Source organism: Scyliorhinus canicula, chromosome 7 (genome assembly GCF_902713615.1).
Source record: "Scyliorhinus canicula chromosome 7, sScyCan1.1, whole genome shotgun sequence".
Classification (NCBI taxonomy): domain Eukaryota; kingdom Metazoa; phylum Chordata; class Chondrichthyes; order Carcharhiniformes; family Scyliorhinidae; genus Scyliorhinus; species Scyliorhinus canicula.
In genome coordinates this window covers 176213036-176235561 of record NC_052152.1, presented here as the reverse complement: position 1 = coordinate 176235561, position 22526 = coordinate 176213036, and the positions used below count along the sequence as shown (strand labels likewise).

General features: G+C 48.5%; 1 protein-coding gene across 4 annotated transcripts in view; it reads left to right on the top strand.

Annotated features, from left to right (window-relative positions):
* LOC119969574 (protein-L-isoaspartate O-methyltransferase domain-containing protein 2-like) overlaps positions 1–22526 on the top strand; it is a 35692-nt gene extending 13166 nt beyond the window's left edge. For all 4 annotated transcript variants that reach the window (XM_038803361.1, XM_038803362.1, XM_038803363.1 and 1 more), the window contains 2 exons: positions 8048–8171; positions 21479–22526. In XM_038803361.1, coding sequence (XP_038659289.1) covers positions 8048–8171; positions 21479–21861 — 507 coding nt within the window. In that variant the 3' untranslated portion in view covers positions 21862–22526. The remainder of the gene's footprint in view (positions 1–8047; positions 8172–21478) is intronic.

Sequence of the window (22526 nt, the reverse complement as noted above, 5' to 3'; positions counted from 1 at the left end):
ACAGGTCCGTTAGTCAGCCCGCCACCCCCAGCACCATTGTTGACCGCCATTCCGGCAAAATTCTTCGCTGGGAAACCAGAGAGGCTAAGGCCACGACATCAGCCTTCCTCCCCTCCAACAGCTCCGGCGTTTCTGATACCCCAAAAATCTCCACCATAGAGTCTGGCCTGGCCTCTACCCGCACAATCTTTGCCTCCGTCCTGGACACTCCCGCCTAGTACCTCCCCAACTTCTCACACCTAGAACCTATGCGCGAGATTTGCTGGTCCTCGCCCACACTTCTCACACTTGTCTTCCATTCCATGTAAGAACCCACTCATCCTTGCCCGAGAGATGTGTACCCTGTGTACCACTTTAAACTGTATCAAACTCCTCCTCGCACTCGGAGGTCGAATTCACCCTGCGCAGCACCTCACTCCCCATCCTATCTCCCCCCCCCCCAACTCCTCCCATTTCTCCTTGATCCTCACCACTTGCGCTCCCCCCTGCTCCCCCAGCCACCTGTATATGACCTCATTCCTACCCTCCCCTTTCACGTCTGGAAGCAACAACCATTCCAGTAGGGCAGGGGTGGGCAAACTACGGGCCGCATGCGGCCGACAAGCGGCCCGCCAATGAGGTGCCCGGAATCATAACCGGCATTTTTGAAAAGCCGCCGGGGAAAAGCAGCTGAAGTAAATGCGCTTATTCAATATGCGCATTTACTTCAGCGGCTTTTCCCCGGCGGCTTTTCAAAAAAGGCCGGTTATGATTCCGGGCACCTCATTGACGGGCCGCATAAAAATGCGCGTAGTGGGGTGGATGTGTGGGGCTGTCTCATTGGTCAGTTTAGTTGGGTGTGCGACCAATAGGAGTCCAGGTTACAAACAATAAGCCTTATTATTGTTTGTAACCTGGACTCCTATTGGTCTCACACTCAACTAAGCCGACCAATAAGGCAGCCCCACTCATTCACCCCACTACGCGCGTTTTTATCGTTGACTCGGCTAGGCTGTGCTTCTGTCAGTGTTAAGGATCAGCACAAGCAATTTGACACCTGATTTCAACAAACTGGTAAATGACTGCAGTCAGATGCATCATTCTCATTGACATTGTTCTGTTACTTACTGAGTTACTTTGTTTTTCAAATAAATGTACTTTTTATTCTTCAAAAGACCTTTTATTTTGGCTATTTAAAATATTAATTATTTCACTTAATATACTATGCGGCCCTTTAAAATTGTGAATTTCTGAATGTGGCCCTTGCACGGAAAAGTTTGCCCACCCCTGCAGTAGGGCATATTTCAGAGGCCATACTTCGGCACTCTGGGAAACTCTTTTCATGCCTTCCGTGCAAAGTCCCTCACTTGTACATACCGAAATTCACTTCCCTTTGGGACCTCTACCCTCTCCCGCAGCTCTTCCAGACTTGTGAACTTCTCCAAATATAATTCCCTCACACTCACCAGCCCCACTTTTTACCGTCCTCCTGTACATGCCATCCGTCTCCCCCGGCTTGAACCCATGGTTCTCACACAACGATATTAACACTGACATCCCATCTGTCCTAAAGTGCCTCCACAGCTGGTTCCACACACCCTAATCGTGGACTGTACAAACGGGCTCTCGGTATATCTATTCCGTGCCAGTGGTAATGCCGCCGTGACCATGGCTCTCAGGCTGGATCTCCTACAGGACTTTTCCTCCATCCTAACCCATTCTAACCCCTCTCTTTCCCACTAACGTCTCATTTTCTCCACATTCGCTGCCCAATAGTAGTGCAGCAGGTTCGGTAACGCCAACCCCATTCTATGCCTCTGTAGCAGGGCCCTCTTTACCCGTGGCATCTTCCCCGCCCATATAAACTCCGAAATCACTGCGTTCCGCTTCTGGATAAAGGCCTTCGAAATAAAGATCGGGAGTGTCTGGAATATGAAGAGGAACTTTGGCAGAGCATTCATTTTCACCACATGGATCCTCCCCGTCAGCGTCAGGTGTAGTTTATCCCACCTCCTATGGTTCTCCTTTATCTCCTCCACCAACTTTGTTAAATTCCATTTGTGTAACGTCGCCTACTCTCCTGTTATCTGGATCCCCAAATACCTAAACCTATCCCTGATGACCCGAAATGGCAACACCCCTAAATTAGCTTCCCCACCAGCCTCGTTCACCGGAAACAAGGCTTTTTCCCCACATTCAACTTGTAACCCAAGAAAGCCCTGAACCTTTCAAAAACGCCCATATTTCTCCTCATACTCTCCAGTGGGTCTGACACATACAACGGCAGGTCGTCTGCATACAGCGACACCCGGTGTTCCCTACTCCCACTCAAAATTCCCTGCCAATCTGCTGACCCCTGAGGACCCATCGCTAAAGGCTCTATCGCGCAAACAACAGTGTTGACAGCGAACGCCCCTGCCTCATTCCCCGATGCAACTCAAAACTCCGTGAGCTCATATCATTTGTCTGTACACTCGCCACCGGAGCCACATGTAGCAGTTGCACCCATGCCACAAACTTCTGCCCAAACCTTCCCAGAACCTCACAGGGACCGCTACTCCACCCAGTCAAAAGCCTTCTCCGTTTCCATAGACACCACTATCTCTGGTACGTGTCCCCTCGACGGGCTCGTGATCACATTGAATAACCGTCTTATGCTACTAGAGAGTTGCCTACCCTTCACGAACGATTTAGTCCTCTGCAACCACCCCTGGAACAGATACTTCCATCCTCCCCGCCACTAGCGTAGCCAGCACTTTCTCGTCTGTATTCAACAGTGATATGGGCCTGTATGACCCACACTCTAGTGGGTCCCTCCCTTTCTTTGGAATTAGCGTTATCATAGCCTGTGACATTGTCTGCGGCAGCTGCCCCTTCTTCAGCACTTCGCTAAATGCCTCCAGTAAGTGTGGTGCCAACTCCGCCGCAGACCCCTTATAAAATCCGCAGAGTAACCATCCGTCCCCAGAGCCTACCTTGACTGCATCCCTCTTATGCTTTCCATCACCTCTCTTAACCCTAATGGCTCCTCTGTTGCCTGCCGCCTCTCCTCATCCAGCCGTGGGAATTCCAACCCATCCAAAAACTGAACCATATCTCATTCCTCAACCCCCAGATCGATCATATACAATTTATCATAATACTCCTGAACGCCTCCTTTATCCTTCCTGGCTCCGACACGCGGTGGCACAGTGGTTAGCACTGCTGCCTCACAGCTCCACGGTTGCGGGCTCAATTCCTGCCTTGGGTGACTGTGGAGTTTGCACTTTCTCCCCGTGTTTGTGTGGGTTTCCTCTCTCAGTCCAAAGATGTGTAGGTTAGATGGATTGACCATGCTAAATTTCCCCCGTATTGTCCAAAAGGTTAGGTTGGGTTACGGGGATAGGGTAGAGGTGTAGGCTTAAGTAGGGTGCTCGTTCTAAGGCTGCTACAGACTTGATGGGCCGAATGGCCTCCTTACGTACTGTAAATTCTATGATTCTAAGATCCCCCTCATCCTTCTAAATTCCAACGAGTACAGTCCCAGTCTACCCAACCTCTCCTCTTAATCTAACCCCTTCAACTCTGGGATTAACCTAGTGAATCTCCTCTGCACACCCTCCAGTGCCAGTACGTCCTTTCTCAAGTAAGGAGACCAAAACTGAACATAATACTCCAGGTGTGGCCTCACTAACACCTGATACAATTGCAGCATAACCTCCCTAGTCTTAAACTCCATCCCTCTAGCAATGAAGGACAAAATTCAATTTGCCTTCTTAATCACCTGTAAACCAACTTTCTGTGACTCATGCACTAGCACACCCAGGTCTCTCTGAACAGCAGCATGCTTTAATATTTTATCATTTAAATAATAATCCCGTTTGCTGTTATTCCTACCAAAATGGATAACCTCACATTTGTCAACATTGTATTCCATCTGCCAGACCCTAGCCCATTCACTTAACCTATCCAAATCCCTGTGCGGACTTCCAGTATCCTCTGCACTTTTCGCTTTACCACTCATCTTAGTGTCATCTGTAAACTTGGACACATTGCCCTTGGTCCCCAACTCCAAATCATCTATGTAAATTGTGAACAATCGTGGGCCCAACTCGGATCCCTGAGGGACACCACTAGCTACTGATTGCCAACCAGAGAAACACCCATTAATCCCCACTCGTTGCTTTCTATTAATTAACCAATCCTCTATCCATTCTACTACTTTACCCTTAATGCCATGCATCTTTATCTTATGCAGCAACCTTTTGTGTGGCACCTTGTCAAAGGCTTTCTGGAAATCCAGATATACCACATCCATTGGCTCCCCATTATCTACTGCACTAGTAATGTCCTCAAAAAATTCCACAAAATTAGTTAGGCACGACCTGCCCTTTATGAACCCATGCTGCGTCTGCCCAATGGGACAATTTCTATCCAGATGCTTCGCTATTTCTTCCTTGATGATGGATTCCAGCATTTTCCCTACTACCAAAGTTAAGCTCACTGGCCTATAATTACCCGCTCTCTGCCTACCTCGCTTTTTTAAACAGTGGTGTCACGTTTGCTAATTTCCAATCCACCGGGACCACCCCAGAGTCTAGTGAATTTTGGTAAATCATCACTAGTGCATCTGCAATTTCCCTAGCCATCTCTTTTAGCACTCTGGGATACATTCCATCAGGGCCAGGAGACTTGTCTACCTTTAGCCCCATTAGCTTGCCCATCACTACCTCCTTAGTGATAACAATCCTCTCAAGGTCCTCACCTGTCATAGCCTCATTTCTATCAGTCACAGGCATGTTATTTGTGTCTTCCACTGTGAAGACCGACCCAAAACACCTGTTCAGTTCCTCAGCCATTTTCTCATCTCCCATTATTAAAACTCCCTTCTCATCCTCTAAAGCAGTGCATCTCAAACTATCTGATGTGGCGGACCGGCAGTTTTTTTTTTCAATGTGCCAGGGACCGGTGAGCGAAACAAGCCAATCCAGGATTACTGTCTCTTTCTTTTCTGGAAACACTCCAAGTACCGGCAGACGATGGATCGTGTACCGGCACCGGTACGCGTACCACACTTTGAGAAGCACTGCTCTAAAGGACCAATATTTACCGTAGCCACTCTTTTTTGTTTTGTATGTTTGTAGAAACTTTTACTGTCTGTTTTTATATTCTGAGCAAGTTTACTCTCATACTCTATCTTACTCTTCTTTATAGCTTTTTTAGTAGCTTTCTATTGCCCCCTGAAGATTTCCCAGTGCTCTAGTCTCCCACCAATCTTTGCCACTTTGCATGCTTTTTCCTTCAATTTGATACTCTTCCTTATTTCCTTAGATATCCACGGTCGATTTTCCCTCTTTCTACCGTCCTTCCTTTTTGTTGGTATAAGCCTTTGCTGAGCACTGTGAAAAATCGCTTGGAAGGTTCTTCACTGTTCCTCAACTGTTCCACCATAAAGTCTTTGCTCCCAGTCTACCTTAGCAAGTTCTTCTCTCATCCCATTGTAATCTCCTTTGTTTAAACCCAAAACACTAGTATTTGATTTTACCTTCTCACCCTCCATCTGTATTTTAAATTCCACCATATTGTGATTGCTCCTCCCGAGAGGATCCCTAACTATGAGATCATGAATCAATCCTGTCTCATTACACAGGACAAGATCTAGGACCGCTTGTTCCCTCGTAGGCTCAATTACATACTGTTCTTGGAAACTATCGCGGATACTTTCTATAAACTCCTCCTCAAGGTTGCCTTGACCGACCTGGTTAAACCAATCAACATGTAGATTAAAATCCCCCATGATAACTGCTGTACCATTTCTACATGCATCAGTTATTTCTTTGTTTATTGCCTGCCCCACCATAACATTCCTATTTGGTGGCCGATAGAATACTCCTATCAGTGACTTTTTCGCCTTACTATTCCTGATTTCCACCCAAATGGATTCAACCTTATCCTCCATAGCACCAATGTCATCCCTTACTATTGCCCAGATATCATCCTTAAATAACAGAGCTACACCACCTCCCTTACCATCCACTCTGTCCTTCCAAATAGTTTGATACCCTCGGATATTTAACTCCCAGTCGTGACCATCCTTTAACCATGTTTCAGTAACGGCCACTAAATCATAGTCATTCACGATGATTTGCGCCATCAACTCATTTACTTTATTCCGAATACTACGCGCATTCAGGTAAAGTACACTTGTGTTGGTTTTTTTACCTCTGTTTTGAATCTTAACATCTCCAGTTTTATTCCTTTTAGTATTACTGGGCCTATTCACTGAGCTCCCCTCAGTCACTGTACCTTGTACTGTCGCCCTTTTTGATTTTTGAATATGGCTTCTCTGCTTTGCACTTTCCCCCTTACTTCCTTTTGCTTCTGTCCCTGTTTTACTACCTTCCAACTTCCTGCATCGGTTCCCATCCCCCTGCCACATTAGTTTAAACCCTCCCCAACAGCTCTCGCAAACACCACCCCCCAGGACATCAGTTCCCTTCCTGCCCAGGTGCAGACCATCCGGTTTGTACTGGACCCACCTCCCCCAGAACCGGTCCCAATGCCCCAGGAATTTGAATCCCTCCCTCTTGCACCATCTCTCGAGCCACGCATTCATCCTATCTATCCTGATATTCCTACTCTGACTAGCTCGTGGCACTGGTAGAAATCCTGAGATTACTACCTTTGAGGTCCTACTTTTTAGTTTAACTCCTAACTCCCTGAATTCAGCTTGTAGGACCTCATCCCGCTTTTTACCTATATCGTTGGTGCCTATGTGCACCATGACAGCTGTTTCCCCCCCCCCCAGAATGTCCTGCAGCCGCTCCGAGACATCCTTGATCCTTGCACCAGGGAGGCAACATACCATCCTGGAGTCTCGATTGCGTCCACAGAACCTCCTGTCTATTCCCCTTACGATTGAGTCCCCTATCACTAAAGCCCTGCCATTTTTCTTCCTGCCACGGTGCCATGAACCTTGCTGCTGCTGCCTTCCCCTGGTGAGCCATCTCCCTCAACAGTATCCAAAGCGGTATATCTGTTTTGCAGGGAGATGACCGCAGGGGACACCTGCACTGCCTTCCTACTCTTGCTCTGTCTTTTGGTCACCCATTTTCTATCTCCCTCAGTAACCTTCACCTGCGGTGTGACCAAGTTGCTAATCGTGCTATCCACGACCTCCTCAGCATGAGCGGATGCTCCAAAGTGAGTCCATCCGCAGCTCCAGAGCCATCAAGGGGTCTAACAGGAGCTGCAATTGAACACACTTCTTGCATGTGAAAGAACCAGGGACAGTGGATGTATCCCTGAGCTCCCACATCGCACACAAGGAGCATGACACGGGTCTGGGATTTCCAGCAATAACCAGCAGACATGCAACTCCCAGGGGGGATCTTCTCCTCCACACCTTCAGCTATCCTGTCGAAATTCTCCTGCTTTCGAATAAAAAGAGCTCAAATCCACGCCTTGGAGCCTGTGTGCGACCACTCACTCTATGGCTGCCTCTGGAATTCTTAATAGCATTTTAAAAATGTAGCTCAATATTCCAAATCAAATGTTCACATTTTTTGAAATTGCTCCGAACACTGTGCTTCACCTTCCAGAAGCATTTACCTGGAATTTGGGCTTCATTTTCCCAAGATTTTTCCATCTGTTAGTAAAACTTTGTGAAATAATTTTATAAATATATAGATGGTTAGCACTATTGCTTCACAGTGCCAGGGTCCCAGGTTCAATTCTCGGCTTGGGTGACTGTGTGGAATCTGCACGTTCTCCCTGTGTCTGTGTGGGTTTCCTCTGGGTGCTGCAGTTTCCTCCCCACACGTCCAGAAATATGTGCTGTTAGCTGAATTGGATATTCTGAAATTCTCTCTGTGTACCCGAACAGGCGTCGGAATGTGGCGACCAGGGGCCTTTCACAGTAACCTCATTGCAGTGTTAATGTAAGCCTATTTGTGACAATAAAGATTATTATTGTATTACTATTTCTTTCATTTCAATAATTAGGATTGTGTCGCATTTTGTAAATTCCAGTTTTAATAATTGTTATTCCTACTTGCAACTTAATATTCCTTTGAATTATTTGATGCAGCTCACTAAAATAACGCGTACAGGATTAAATACTTGGGAAACTGAAAAAATCTTGGCTGTCTCCTTTGCTCCTTTAATCCAACCCTGCAGCACAGATGTTGTGAAAGTCCGAACAGTCCAATTACGTGAGTTTTATTAGTATGATTACTTTAACAGGAGCTTAGTATACTAAACGAGAATTTAATTTTTAGCAAATGTAGTAGCGAATTCAACAATCTGCTTTCCAGTTGCTTGTCTATAAGCATATTCCCCAGTGGTGCATGTCTAGCATTTAAATAAATCTGTGTTGTAGCATTGTAAATATAAACATACGTTTACATAATATGGATGTGTGCGTCAGATTTTTGCATCGTACTAAACCCCAAAGGCTTTTATTTCAAAGTATCTTTCTGCTTTAGATTTATTAATCACACAAATGTTTCCTATGAATAATATTTATGTAGATTTACAAGATTTTGTCATGCAGATTAACTCGCTAATATACCAGAAAATATAGTAGTGAATTCAATAATCTGCTTGCCTATCTCGTTGGGGAGTACCTTGGGTTTTAAGGCAATAGTGATTAAACTTTACAGATAGTTTATTATATTTCTCATAGGTTGAAAAGTACAATAATTCAACTTGCCTTTCACTGATTACATCATTCGATTAAATAAGAAATAGAGTTGCAAGTTTGTGCCATTAGATATAGCTGTTGCATTTATTTCTACATATAATTTTCTTTGTTTTGACAGAATTAGCTGTGAGATCAGGATAGTAACTCATTCAAGTTGTCTGATCGATGAACATGTTTATGGTTTAAGTTTACAGAGTAGAGGACATGGAGTGAGGAAGATTACATATGTTCTGAATTACCAAATCTATATGTTTCTATACTGCTTCTGTGTTTTTCTCCCAAATAGTAACCCTTGCAAGTAGATATTTTGACATTGGTACTATTTTAACTTGTGAAATAAGATGAAGGTCCTGAAATTATGCCGTGGAATATTAATGTGTGAATACTTAACAGTTGGTCTGAAATTACTGTCTGCATTATTTTGGTGAAGGTGTTCTTTTGAATGAATTAGTGATTCGGCTGGAATAGATTAATTTCAAAACAAATGCATTGGGTTTGTATCCCATGACTCAATTATATTAAGTACAGTATCTAGCCATTAAGGACAAGGGAATTGCCTCAAGTAATATTTATCCATTGAGGAAGTGAGCCAGCAGACCAGAAATTTCTTATAGTTTGAGGTGGAGATTGAGCTAAAGGATCTTAGCTGGGTATGACTAAAGATGCTGATGTAGTCTCCATACTTGTAAGATCGAACCTATTGACATTCCAACCCGGATCACAACTCAAAAGTCCCTGCTACAAGTGCATATATATAAGAATCAAATAACATGATCTGGACTAGCTATGACATTCCCTTCAATAGAAAGCTTGCTGACACTGTCAAGGTTGACACATACATAATGGACATTTGAATGGTGTCATGGAGGGTGCCTGGCTTGCAGTGAACCTTGCCCAGTGGTAGATCCCACGCTTTCAAGAATGAATGGACAAATTAAAAAATTTTTAAAAATCAACTTTTAACCCTTCTTCCTCTCGAAAGATGTGGGGCGGATTTCTCCGCAACGGCCGACGCCGTCGTGAAACCCAGAGTGTTTTGGGGGGGGGGGGGGTGCCAGAGCGGCCTTCCCGCGATTCTCCCACCCGGCCTGGGCAGCGGAGAATTGCGCCCGTGATGTTAGGTAATTTGGACACTCTGAATTCTCCCTCAGTGTACCCGAACAGGTGCCGGGGACAATAATAAAGATTATTATTATTATTTCTGAAAGGGCTGACACTTGTTGCCGATTTTGTGGACATGAGCAACTTTCACTAAAACATTCATTATTCAGATGCTGCCAGACCTGCTGAGTATTCCCAACATTTTCTGTCTTTATTTTAGATTTCCCTGCATCCACAGTATTTTGCTCTTCAATCATATTTAATTCTGAAGAGCATTACAGTGGAATCCAATCCTGGCTGACATTTTTTCTCTCCTTCACCTAGGAATGCAGAACTCAATTAGAATGTCCCGTGTGAGACTGTCCAACAGCACTCTTGAGAATCAAATAAGAACTTCTGGTCTCTTATCAATTTGTACCACCTGACAGTGTTTTTAGCCGTTAGTCTGTTGGGGAATCAGGGCCGGGATTCTCCCCTACCCGGCGGGGCGGGGGGTCCCGGCGTGTTGGAGTGGCGTTAACCACTCCGGCGTCGGGCCGCTCCAAAGGTGCGGAAGTCTCCTCACCTTTAGGGGCCAAGTCCTCACATTGAGGGGCTAGGCCCACGCCAGAGTGGTTCCCGCTCCGCCGGCTGGCGTGAACAGCCTTTGGCGCCACGCCAGCTGGGGCCGAAAGGACTTAGCCGGCCGACGTAAGTCCGTGTATGTGCCGGAGCATGGTGAAGACTATGGCAAAGGCGGAAGAAAAAGAGTGCCCCCATGGCACAGGCCCGCCCGCCGATCGGTGGGCCCCAATCGCGGGCCAGGCCACCGTGGGGACTACCCCCGGGGCCAGATCGCCCCGCGTCCCCCCCAGGACCCCGGAGCCCACTCGCGCCGTATGCTCCCGCCGGTAAGCTAGGTGGTTTAATCCACGCCGGCGGGAGAGGCTTGTCAGCGGCGGGACTTCGGCCTATCGCGGGCCGGAGAATTGCCGCAAAGGGCCCGCCGACTGGCGTGGCGCGATTCCCGCCCCCGCCGAATCTCGGGTGGCAGAGAATTCGGGACACGGCGAGGGTGGGATTGACGCCGGCCCTGGGCGATTCTCCGACCCGGCGGGGGGTCGGAGAATCCCGCCCCAGGACTATCTATTTTGAGGAAAAACGTAATGGAGAAAAAAAATGTTTTGAAGAGATTGCTTTCATTAAGCAGGACATTGGGAAGAGAGAAATAGAGAGAGAGGCTCAATTACCCCCATTCTCTTCGGTTCCTGTAACAAAGTTCTGAGAAGACACCAAGCACAACGCAGATGTAAGGGGTCCTGTAGTGTAGAGAATACCGCATGCCTTCAGATTTAACAGTTCTTGGAGCGACTCGCTTTGGAAACCACACGATCTGTATAAATGAAGATCAGAAGATAGGATGAGACTAGAGAGAAAATAAATTGCCTGTTTTAACAGTATTTAACATACAACTAGAATATATTTTTGGGTTGGAAATGTAATAAATTGATTGATTTGACCCCAATAATTTGTTTTGAAAGAAGAAAAACTGTTAAGAGGATATCAGTTTGGTTTCATTTTCTCCAAATGGCAGCATATTTGATTTTAAATCTAGTAGTAAAATGCCAGACCTAAGAAAAGCGACACAATATTTACTGACGCTGATATAAGTTGTAAACCAAATACATGGGTCATAAGGCTTGATGAAATTTGCACAGCAGTTGTTTCTTTAAAATAGCTCTCTACATTTAAGCACTGCAGGTTCAACTCACCATTTTAGAATCAAGGTAGCGGTGTATCGCAGTTCGGTGCATGTTATCACTTGTGAAAGAGCAACAAAGCTGCTGATATTCTGGAAGTTGCATCTTGGCTCCTCTAATGGCTTTGGTTTTGCAGTGAGTCATAACAACAACTTGAAACTTGGATTTATGGAACGTTTTCAAGAAAAACTTATATCTAGGCACTGCAAAGAGATCTACCTGGGGAGGGAGGGGTGTGTCAGTGGGTGCACACTAAGCTAAAGCAGGAGGGGTGATCAGAAGGTGAGTTAAGCTTTAGGTTTTATGCAGAATTTTAAAAGGGGAGAGGGGAGGAGCTTAAGCCGGAATTTTCAGAGAGTGTGGCACAGGTAGCTGAGGATGTAGCTGCTAGTGTTGAATTGATGGGTTTGGAGGTGGGATTTGGGCTGGAGATGGAGATGGAGAGGGATGAGGCTACTTTAAAGTACTTTTAAACATAAAGATGAGAACTTTAAATTTGAGATGTTGGGAGAAATTGGGGATGTGGCTGGGGGGAGGGGGTAGCTGCTGTGAGTGGGAGCTATACCAACAAGACTGGAGGTGATAGATGAGCAGAAAACCCATCAAAAGGATGAAAACTTTACATATGGGAGCATCCAATGGTTAAATAATCAGACCACTGTATTTTTCTGTGTCCTGAAAATGGTTTTCCTAGTAATAAGGAATAGTGTGCACCTAACCCCAGGCTGCAAAATGCTACAGTCAATCATCTGAGAACAAGTTGCTTTCAAGGCTGTTGAATGCGAACCCTGGTTTACACATGCATCAGCAACCTATGTTATCATTCGAGTCCAATTCCTCACTGTCTCATGCTTTTTTGTTTCTCTGATTGTTATCTGGAATACTTTCAGGACTTTTGCAATTTTAATTTACCACTGTTGAGCTTTTTGTATTTTTAAAGGATTTGTTTCCTTTAGTTAAGTATTACAGATCATAAAATCGTAAAAACGTTAGTTCGCAGGAGGTGGTGTGGCTCTATGAAAACTAAACTTAGATCGATTACCCTATCATTTTCTCACAATTCTTTGATTTTTTTTTCAATTATTTATACACATCTTTCCTAAAAAGGTAATGCCGCAATTATCGGGCCTCATTTTGCTCGAGCGAGAGTGCAACGAGGCTCATGAATAGCGGGAGAGGCCAAAAACGAGAACCACGCCTGGAGCCAAGCCGTTTGTGGTGCAATCGGCCTGCTCCCATAGACTAAATTGGCAACCTGCCGGAGCGTGGCAAGAAGTCAATTATCACCACTTGAGCCCTATTTCCATACAATTAACGGGGCGAGGGGTCTACCATATGTGGGTCTTCCACACCAAACCCTGAAGTGTGTGCTCCCATTCTGGGAGCAACCCTAGTCCCTGCCTGTTGGCCCAACCATATGGTTATCACCCATAACTCCCACTGACCGTGAACGGCTGTGCGGCTGAAGGCTGCAGCTAATGGGAATTGGCAGTCGTGTTTAAGTGAACACTTCACACATCCCAAGTTGATCACCATGGGTGGGCGTACGATGTAGCATGTGGGGCCCAATGCCTAGCATCCCAGGCACACCTTGATGCGTGGATTCTGTGCTTGTAACTGCAGGAGGTGACAGGCGTGGATGCAGCAGGCAACCTTCGATCAACCAGGGGATGGGCCCCAGCCCTGGGCATATGTCCGTGACCGGATGTGTAGGCGGGACGTGTCTGGGATTTGGGGGGGGGGGGGGGGGGGGGGGGGGGTAGAATGGGGCATGGAATTGGTGGTCAGACCGCAGTGCGGAACAAAGAGCCAGAGGCATCACACTGGTTGTGGCAATGGTATTTTAACGTTCATTGACAAGTGTACACCACAGCCCCACTCTAGCTGTGATGCCGCCCCACTATCTCCCTCCCCCCACCCCAAAAACACACACCAGTCCTCTCTCCCCCCAGTGATCCTCGATGTGCTTTGCTGCCTTTGCTCTACTGCTACGTTTAAGTGTATACCCAGGATGCACATCAAAGGTGGAGGCAGCCAGCTGCTTGCCTCATACCATGGCCTTCGAAGACTCTGGCGGGCGTCCCCTGAGGCCGGAGTACCCCGGCGCATTTGGCAGCGCATAAACGACTGTACCACCCTATCCCGGGTGCTGGCTGCAAGACGCGGAACTCAGTGGAGCTGGTGGCCACCGTTGCTATCCATAGGACGGTTCCACGTTGCCACCCTGTGCCCGTTTCTCCCGGTCGGTATCCATCGGGCCCTGTGGTTCACCTCGATGCAGGGCAGCTGAATTGAGGCCTGGCTGCCCCTGCGTCATCTGGCAACTCCCAGTGTCTGCACCAAGGTGTTCACCCCCTCGACAATGCTCCTCCATGATTGGGCTATGCTCTGCAGTGCCTCGGCAATGCCCACCTGCGACTGGGCCAAGGTCCAATGCCTCAGCCATTCCTCTCTAAGACTGGGACATGTCCCTCACCGCCTCAACAAGGTCACCCTGGTACTGTATCAGGTCCCCCAGCGAGTCTGACATTCTGACGAGGCCCTCCGCCATGATCGTCACGAACTATGCTATGCCTTGGACACCACTAATGCTGCTGACGTTTTATACCAGGCTCACCGCTGCGGTCACCAACCTAGCAGTGTTGGCCTTAGTGCCATGCATTGCTGGCGACATCTCCTGCGCATGTATCCTCTGGGACTCGTCCAATTGGCTCTGGACCTGCTGAGTGTCGCCGCCATGGCCCTTGAATGCCCCGGCCGCTCTGGGATAGCATGTTCCATAGGCTCAGCATATGGCTGGGGCCCAGCTGGGTCCTGGGATCCAGCAGATCTCCGACTGCTGTCTACCTGATGTACATCAGCGACTGTGTGGTACTCACCAGATTGTGCCCCAGAAGCATGTCTCTGCACTGGTGGATGGTGGGGATGACAGCTGCGATGCATTGAGTGTGGCATCCTCGGAGTTCTCCTCCAAGGTGGTCTCATGGGAACAAGGGACTGGGCCACACCAGATGGGCTGCACTGTCAGCTGGAGAACCTGTGGGAGAAAGTACACATGGTCAACGGGGGGATAGTTCAGTCTGTATAGCATCAACAACTCACATATAACAGGTCCTCTGAGCAGGTCCTGGTGCATCCTCACCTCTCTGGCATGCACCAACCTCCACATTGGTTTTTTAAAAATAATTTTTATTGAAAAATTTTGAATTTATACAACAACGAACCATAATAAAATACCAAAAATAACAATAATATTAGCAATCATAAACATTCGCCCCACCTCCATGAACAACACAGCATATTAACAACAACGCAAATTAACACAATACTAAATTACATAATAGAAACTACAATAAGGAACACACCCCCCCCCCCCCCCCCCCCCTCTCCCCGGGTTGCTGCTGCTATTGACCAAGATATCTATCTTTGAGCCAGGAAGTCCAGAAAAGGCTGCCATCGTTTATAGAACCCTTGTGTTGATCCTATCCAGGCAAATTTGACCCTTTCCAATTTTATAAGTCCCGCCATGTCACTGATCCAGGTCTCCACACTTGGGGGCCTTGCATCCTTCCACGGCAGCAAGATACTTCGTCGGGCTACTAGGGACGCAAAGGCCAGGACACCGGCCTCTTTCGCCTTCTGCACTCCCGGCTCTACCGTAACTCCAAAAATTGCGAGTCCCCACCCTGGTTTGACCCTGGATCCAACCACCCTCGACACCGTCCCCGCCACCCCCTTCCAGAATTCTTACAGTGCTGGGCATGCCCAGAACATATGGGCGTGGTTCGCTGGACTTCCCGAACATCTGGTGCACCTGTCCTCACCCCCAAAGAACCTACTCATCCTAGTCCCGGACATGTGGGCCCGGTGCAGCACCTTAAATTGGATGAGACTAAGCCTCGCACATGAGGAGGAAGAGTTGACTCTCTCCAAGGCATCCGCCCAAGTCCCATCCTCTATCTGCTCCCCGAGTTCCTCCTCCCATTTAGCCTTCAGCTCCTCCACTGACGACTCCTCCACCTCCTGCATTACCTTATAGATGTCAGACACCTTCCCCTCTCCGACCCACACCCCCGAAAGCACTCTGTCCATCGTCCCCCGCGAGGGCAGCAAAGGGAATCCCTCTACCTGTCGCCTAGCAAACGCCTGTACCTGCAAGTATCTGAACATGTTCCCTTGGGGAAGCCCAAATTTATCTTCCAGTTCCCCCAGGCCCGCAAACCTCCTGCCAATAAACAGGTCCCTCAATTTACTGATGCCCACCCTTTGCCACCCCCTAAATCCCCCATCCCTGTTCCCTGGGATGAACCGATGATTGCCACCCAATGGAGCCTCCATCGAGCCCCCTGTTTCTCCCATATGCCGTCTCCACTGTCCCCAGATTCTTAGGGTCGCCGCCACCACCGGGCGCGTGGTAAACCTCTTAGGGGAGAGCGGCAACGGTGCCGTTACCATGGCACCCAGGCTCGTACCTCTACATGACACCATCTCCATTCTTTTCCACGCCGCCCCTCCCCCCTCCATCACCCATTTACGCACCATTGACACATTGGACGCCCGATAGTACCCCAAAAGGTTGGGCAGCGCCAGCCGGCCTCCATCCCTCCCTCGCTCCAGGAACACCCTCTTCACTCTCGGAGTCCCATGTGCCCACACAAAGCTCAAAATACTGCTAGTCACTCTCCTAAAGAAGGCCCTGGGGATAAAGATGGGCAGGCACTGAAAGAGGAACAAGAACCTCGGAAGCACCGTCATTTTGACGGACTGCACCCTCCACGCCAACGACAGTGGCAGCATGTCCCACCTCTTGAACTCCTCCTCCATCTGATCTACAAGTCTGGTGAAATTATGTTTGTGAAGAGTCCCCCAGTCCCTGGCCACCTGCACCCCAGGTACCTAAAGCTCTCCCCTGCCCGCCTAAGCGGGAGCCTACCAATTCCTTCCTCCTGGTCTCCAGGGTGCACCACAAACACCTCACTCTTGCCTAATTCCCATTCGTGGCCACGCACGCCTCGTATAGCAGCCTCACCCATCTAATAAACCCTTCACCAAATCCAAACCTCCCCAACACCTCCCATAAGTACCCCCACTCCACTCTATCGAAGGCCTTCTCCGCATCCAGCGCCACCACTATCTCTGCCTCCCCCTCAATCGCCGGCATCATGATGACATTCAACAATCTCCGCACATTCGTGTTCAGCTGCCTTCCCTTCACAAAACCTGTCTGGTCCTCGTGTACAACTCCTGGCACACAGTCCTCTTATCCTGGTGGCCAGGATTTTTGCCAGCACCTTGGCATCTACGTTGAGGAGAGATATGGGCCTGTATGAACCACACTGCTGGGGGTCCTTGTCCCTCTTTAAAATTAACGAGATCAGCGCCCGCGACATCGTCGGGGGCAAAGTCCCCCCTTCCCACGCTTCGTTGAGTGTCCGCACCAGCAAGGGGCCGACTAGGTCCACAAACTTTTTATAAAATTCCACCGGGAACCCATCTGACCCCGGTGCCTTCCCTGACTGCATCTGCCCGATCCCCTTAACTAGCTCCTCCAGCTCAATCGGCGCACCCAACCCCTCCACCTGCTCCTCCTGCACCTTCGGGAAAGAAAGCCCATCGAGGAACGTCTCCATTCCCCTCCTCTCCCCCGTTGGCTCCGACCGGTACAGTTCCCCGTAAAAGTCCTTGAAGACCTCATTCACCTCTACCCCCTTCTGCACCACATTCCCACTCTTGTCTCTCACTCCAGCAATTTCCTTAGCCGCATCCTGCTTGCGGAGCTGATGAGCCAGCATCCTACTCTCCTTTTCACCATGTTCGTACACTGCCCCTTGTGCCTTCCTCCACTGTGCCTCCGCCTTTCTAGTGGTCAGCAAATCAAATTTAGCCTGCAGGCTGCGCCTCTCCCCCAACAGTCCCTCCTCTGGTGCCTCTGCGTACCTCCTGTCTACCTCCAGCATCTTTCCCACCAGTCTATCCCTCTCGCTCCTCTCGCTCCTCTCCCTGTGTGCCCGGATGGATATCAGCTCCCCACGAATCACTGCCTTCAGGGCTTCCCAGACCACCCCTACCTGAACCTCCCCCGTATCATTCACCTCGAGGTACCCCTCAATACTTGCCTGGGCCCTCCTACACACCTCCTCCTCCGCCAACAACCCCACATCCAACCGCCACAACGGGCTCTGGTCCCGCACCTCCCCCATCTCCAACTCTATCCAATGCGGAGCGTGGTCGGAGATTGCAATGGCCGAATACTCGGCCTCCTCCACTCTCGGAATCAGTCCCCTACTCACTACGAAGAAGTCTATCCGAGAGTAGACCGTATGTACGTGGGAGAAGAAAGAGTACTCCCGTGCCCTTGGCCTCACAAACCTCCATGGATCCACCCCACCCATCTGGTCCATAAACCCTCTCAGTACCTTGGCCGCCGCCGGCCTCCTACCCGTCCTAGAGCTGGACCGATCCAGTGAAGGATCCAACACCGTATTGAAGTCCCCCCCCCCCCCCCCCCCCCCCCCCCCATGATCAGACCTCCTGCTCCAGATCCGGGACCCGTCCCAACATACGCCTCATAAAGCCCGCATCGTACTTGCATACACACTGGCAAGTACCACCTTCTCTCCTTGTAGTCTGCCCCTAACCATAACATACCTACCCCCCTTAACCGCCACCACCTCCGATGCCTCAAACGACACATTCTTCCCCACCAGAATCGCCACTCCCCGGTTCTTCACATCCAACCCAGAGTGGAAAACCTGCCCCACCAATCCCTTCCTCAGACGGACCTGGTCTGCCACCTTCAGGTGGGTCGCCTAAACCATTGCCACATCTGCGTTTAGCCCCTTCAGATGAGCAAGTACCCTCGACCGCTTCACCGGCCCATTCAATCCTCTCGCATTCCAGGTGACCAACCGAATCAGAGGGCGTCCCACCCCCCTACCCCGTCGACTAGCCATAGCCCGTCGACTGCCCGCCCCAGGCCAGAACCCCCTGCCCGACCCAGTCCCCACAGCGACAACACCTCACCTCTGTCCCCCCAGCCCCCACCAGCTCCTTCCTGACCCTACCAGCAGCAACCCGGTATTCCCCCTTTCCCCCCCCTCCCTTCCCCCCCAGGCTAGGAACCCTCCTAGCCGCGAACCGTCCTCCATTGTACTTCCGTGGGTCAGCTAACTTCTGCTGACCCCGGAAACTCCCGCCAATAACCCGACCCCTCCCAAAGTGGGATCATCCCCCAATCTATCCCCCCTCCAGGCACCGCTCCAGCACGGGGAAGAACCAGTTAAGGCCCCGCCTCCCCCCGTCATCGTCTCCACCCCACAGCCCCGCAGCGCGGGAAACCAGAAGAAAGCCCGGGCTTTCGCACTGCCCCACCACACCCTTCTGACGCAGCTCCCAAATACCATCCCCACTCCATACCCCCAACCCGACATAGAATACAACAAACCCCCCCAACCCTCCCCGCAAGATACAAAACTCAAACAATGCCCCACAGCAAAAAAAACATAACAGAACAATACCCCCATAAATAACCATATCAAAATTGCAAAAGTACAAAAAAAAAGAGAACACAGCAACAGCAGAATCCAGCAATAAAGTATTACAACCGACCCCGCAACCCCCAACCCCTAGTTCAAGTCCAGTTTCTCCGTCCGCATGAAGGCCCACGCCTCCTCCGAGGAATCGAAATAATAATGCCGGTCCGAATAAGTTACCCACAGGCGCGCAGGCTGCAACAATCCGAACTTTATCTTTTTCTTGTAAAGCACCTCTTTCGTCCGATTAAACCCGGACTGCCGCTTAGCCACCTCCGCACTCCAATCCTGGTAGATCCGTACTACCCCATTCTCCCAATTGCTGCTCTTCACCTTCTTGGCCCAGCGCAGCACACACTCCCGATCACTGAACCGGTGGAACCTCACCAGCACCGCACGCGGGGGTTCATTCTCCTTAGGCCTCCTGGCCAGTACTCTGTGTGCTCCCTCCAGCTCCAAGGGCAGATGGAAAGACCCGGCCCCCACTAGCCAGTTCAGCATCGTAGCCACGTTGGTTGTCAGGTCCGACCCCTCCAGCCCCTCCGCAAGGCCCAAGATCCGCAGATTTTTCCGCCTCATGCGGTGATCAAGCTCCTCGAAGCGTTCCTGCCACTTCTTGTGGAGTGCCTCGTGTCCCTCCACCTTACTCACGAGGATCCCAGCCTCCTCCTCTTGTTCAGTGGCCTGCGTCTGCTACTCCTTGATGGCAGCACCCTGGGTCATCTGAATCTCCGAGAGCCTTCTGTTCGTTCCTGCAGAGAGCTCAGTACCTCAGCCTTGAAGTCTGCAAAACAGCGCAGGAGAGCAGCTTGTTGCTCCAGGGCCCACTGCTTCCACTCCTCTGGAGCTCCGCCGGCCGCCATCTTGGATTCCTTCCCCCATTTTTTCTGGGGAGCTGCTGCCGTTTTTTCCCCCTTTCCACTCCGAGTTCGAGTCAGGGACTGCGGGGAAAGTCGATCAGCACACCTTCTCCCACCGGGAGACGTCGAAAAATTTCCGTTTTGGGCTCTAAAAGGAGCCGAAAAGTCAGTTTAAAACAGGAGCTCCCAAATGTGCGGCTTCCTACGTCATCGCTGCCACCGGAAAAACCTCCACATCGGTGACCGCTCTGTCCTCATCCACTCCCGTAACCTCTAGAGCCCATTCCTTGAATATCATGAGGATTCTTATGGCCGGCACCCCCTCCCCCTGCCGGTCTTGGCCCTCGCCCAACGACTGTGGGGCAGCTTCTCCAGCGGAGAGAAGGAAGGCATTGTTAGCCGCTTGTGCAGTTCACATTTTTTGGGTGGGGGGACGGGGTGGTAGGTATGAAGGAAGGTCTGGGAGGGGGGGTGTGAAAGGTGGGTTGGGAGTGAAGGGTGTGTGGAGGGGACAGATCTTGTGGGGATGGCAAGGTTTTGGTGGGGGGAGGGGCCGGGGAAAGAGAGGAGGTGGTGTCAACTCACGTGTGCAGCCCGGTATAGATTGTTGACCTTGTGGCACAAGAGGCCAGTCCTCCTGGTCATGCTTCCCGAGCTGATGAGCACTGCCACTTCATTCCAGGCAGCACTGTCTGCCCTGTAGCTCGCCCTCGAGGGAACAGGAGATCACTGCTGGCCTCAACCGCATCTGGGAGCCTCCCCAGGTCCGCATCTCCTAAACCTTGGGGCTGGTCATCTCGGTGCCATGGTTATGAGCTGAGTGAGGTTGGCTGTGGAAGTGCTGTTTAAGCGCTTCTAGACTTGTTAGCAGGGCGCTGGCGAGCGTGTTTCTGGCTGGTGAGCCTTCATTTGCGGCGTGAAACCTGAGGGGCCTCGTTAAGTGGACCAATTAACATATTGTGTTGCTGGCCACGCCGGGGAAACTCGCAGCAGTTCCTGCTTGCTCCTACACTAAGAAATCATTCTGGAGAATCGTGTCCAACAACTCCGCTTCTATTGTTGTTTTCTGCTGGAACAATTCTTGTCCTGACAATTATATGCACAACGATAATTTTCCTAACTTCCCCCTTGGATCTTTTGCTGCTGATCTTAAATTTGATGCTCTTGGATACCAATTCATCGGCCTCACTTTATTGAAGCCCCTCAATTTTGAACACCTGTGTTGGATCATGTTATTCTGAATTTGTTTTAACGTTTGCTTACTTATCAAACAGAAAAAAACCTCACTGTTCTGTAACTGGAATGTTTAGTTGCTGACTTATTTTGTGCAACCCTCCCTATCATTATGTGCAAGAAATATTTGTCAGTTAGGTGAGGTGAACCAAATCAAATGAAACATACAGTAAATTAAAAAATGTTAATTTCTTCTCTTTATCCTCTTAAAGTAATCTACTTCCATTGCAATAGTTTTGGTGAAGGATTGTGTAGAGTATATATTAATGCAAAATTGGTAATTTTTTGCTTAATAATTTACATGGTAAAGAAATAGACAGATGCATTACTTTTAAATTTGTGATTCTGCAGCTTCAGTTAGCATTGGAACTCTCCAAGATTTAACACGGATCTGCATTCGTCGGACTCTTAAAAATACAATAATTCAGGACAAGTCAAATGGTGGTGTGCCTCCAAAGACTCTTTCTAGATTTAAAAGAAGGCGGATCCGCAGGCGACGCATGGATGCAATTGTTCTTGTTGATAAGCAGGTTTTTGCAAGTCGAATTTCAAATCCTTTTGATAACAACAATAATAATGGGGAGGACATGGAAGATGTTAGGAGAGATGATGATGAAAAGGAGTACAACGACTTTAAATCTGAACCTCCATTAAATCTGCTTCGAGAAAAAATCCTCAGTTTGCCTTTACCTGAGCCATTAAAATTATACCTACTGTATTACAGAGATAAATAAGTCTAGGAAATGACTACTGGTTATTGTAATATATTGCACATAAGCTAAAGTTTCAAAAATATAGGGGGACATATACTGCAATGAAAAAATAAGTGAGCACTTTTACAGTCTTGGTTGATTAGCAATTTCCTATTAATAGTTAACTAAATTGACTAGTTTCTCATTTAAAAAAAAAGATTCTAGCATTATCCATGTAGAGTATTTGCAAAATGTTATGCTTGGCTCTGCTGTACATTACTGCACCATTTATGACAAGCACTTCTTTAAAACTACATCCAAGATGAATAGAAAAATGTAATATGACTATCCCTGTAAAACTGTTTCCAGTTGCTTGTATCTTGTCCGTATAACAAAATATCGTAATTTGTATTAACTTGGTAGTTGAATATTTAATACTGTTTAGTTTAAAGATGGTAAATTTTAAGTATAGTTCTGTGCTTTATATGCCAAAATTGTTTTTAATGCAATTGTTAAGATGTAACTTTAGAAATTCTTTTCAGATTAGCTTCTTAATTTAAAAAAAATGTTTTTAAAAATATAATTTGTTACTGCTCTAATATTTTCATATTTTTGCAGATTGCTTGGTAGATGAACTGATGTACACAAGTACTTGTTTAGACATTTCTCTGCAATAAATAAAACAATAAAAGTTGGTACATAGGTAA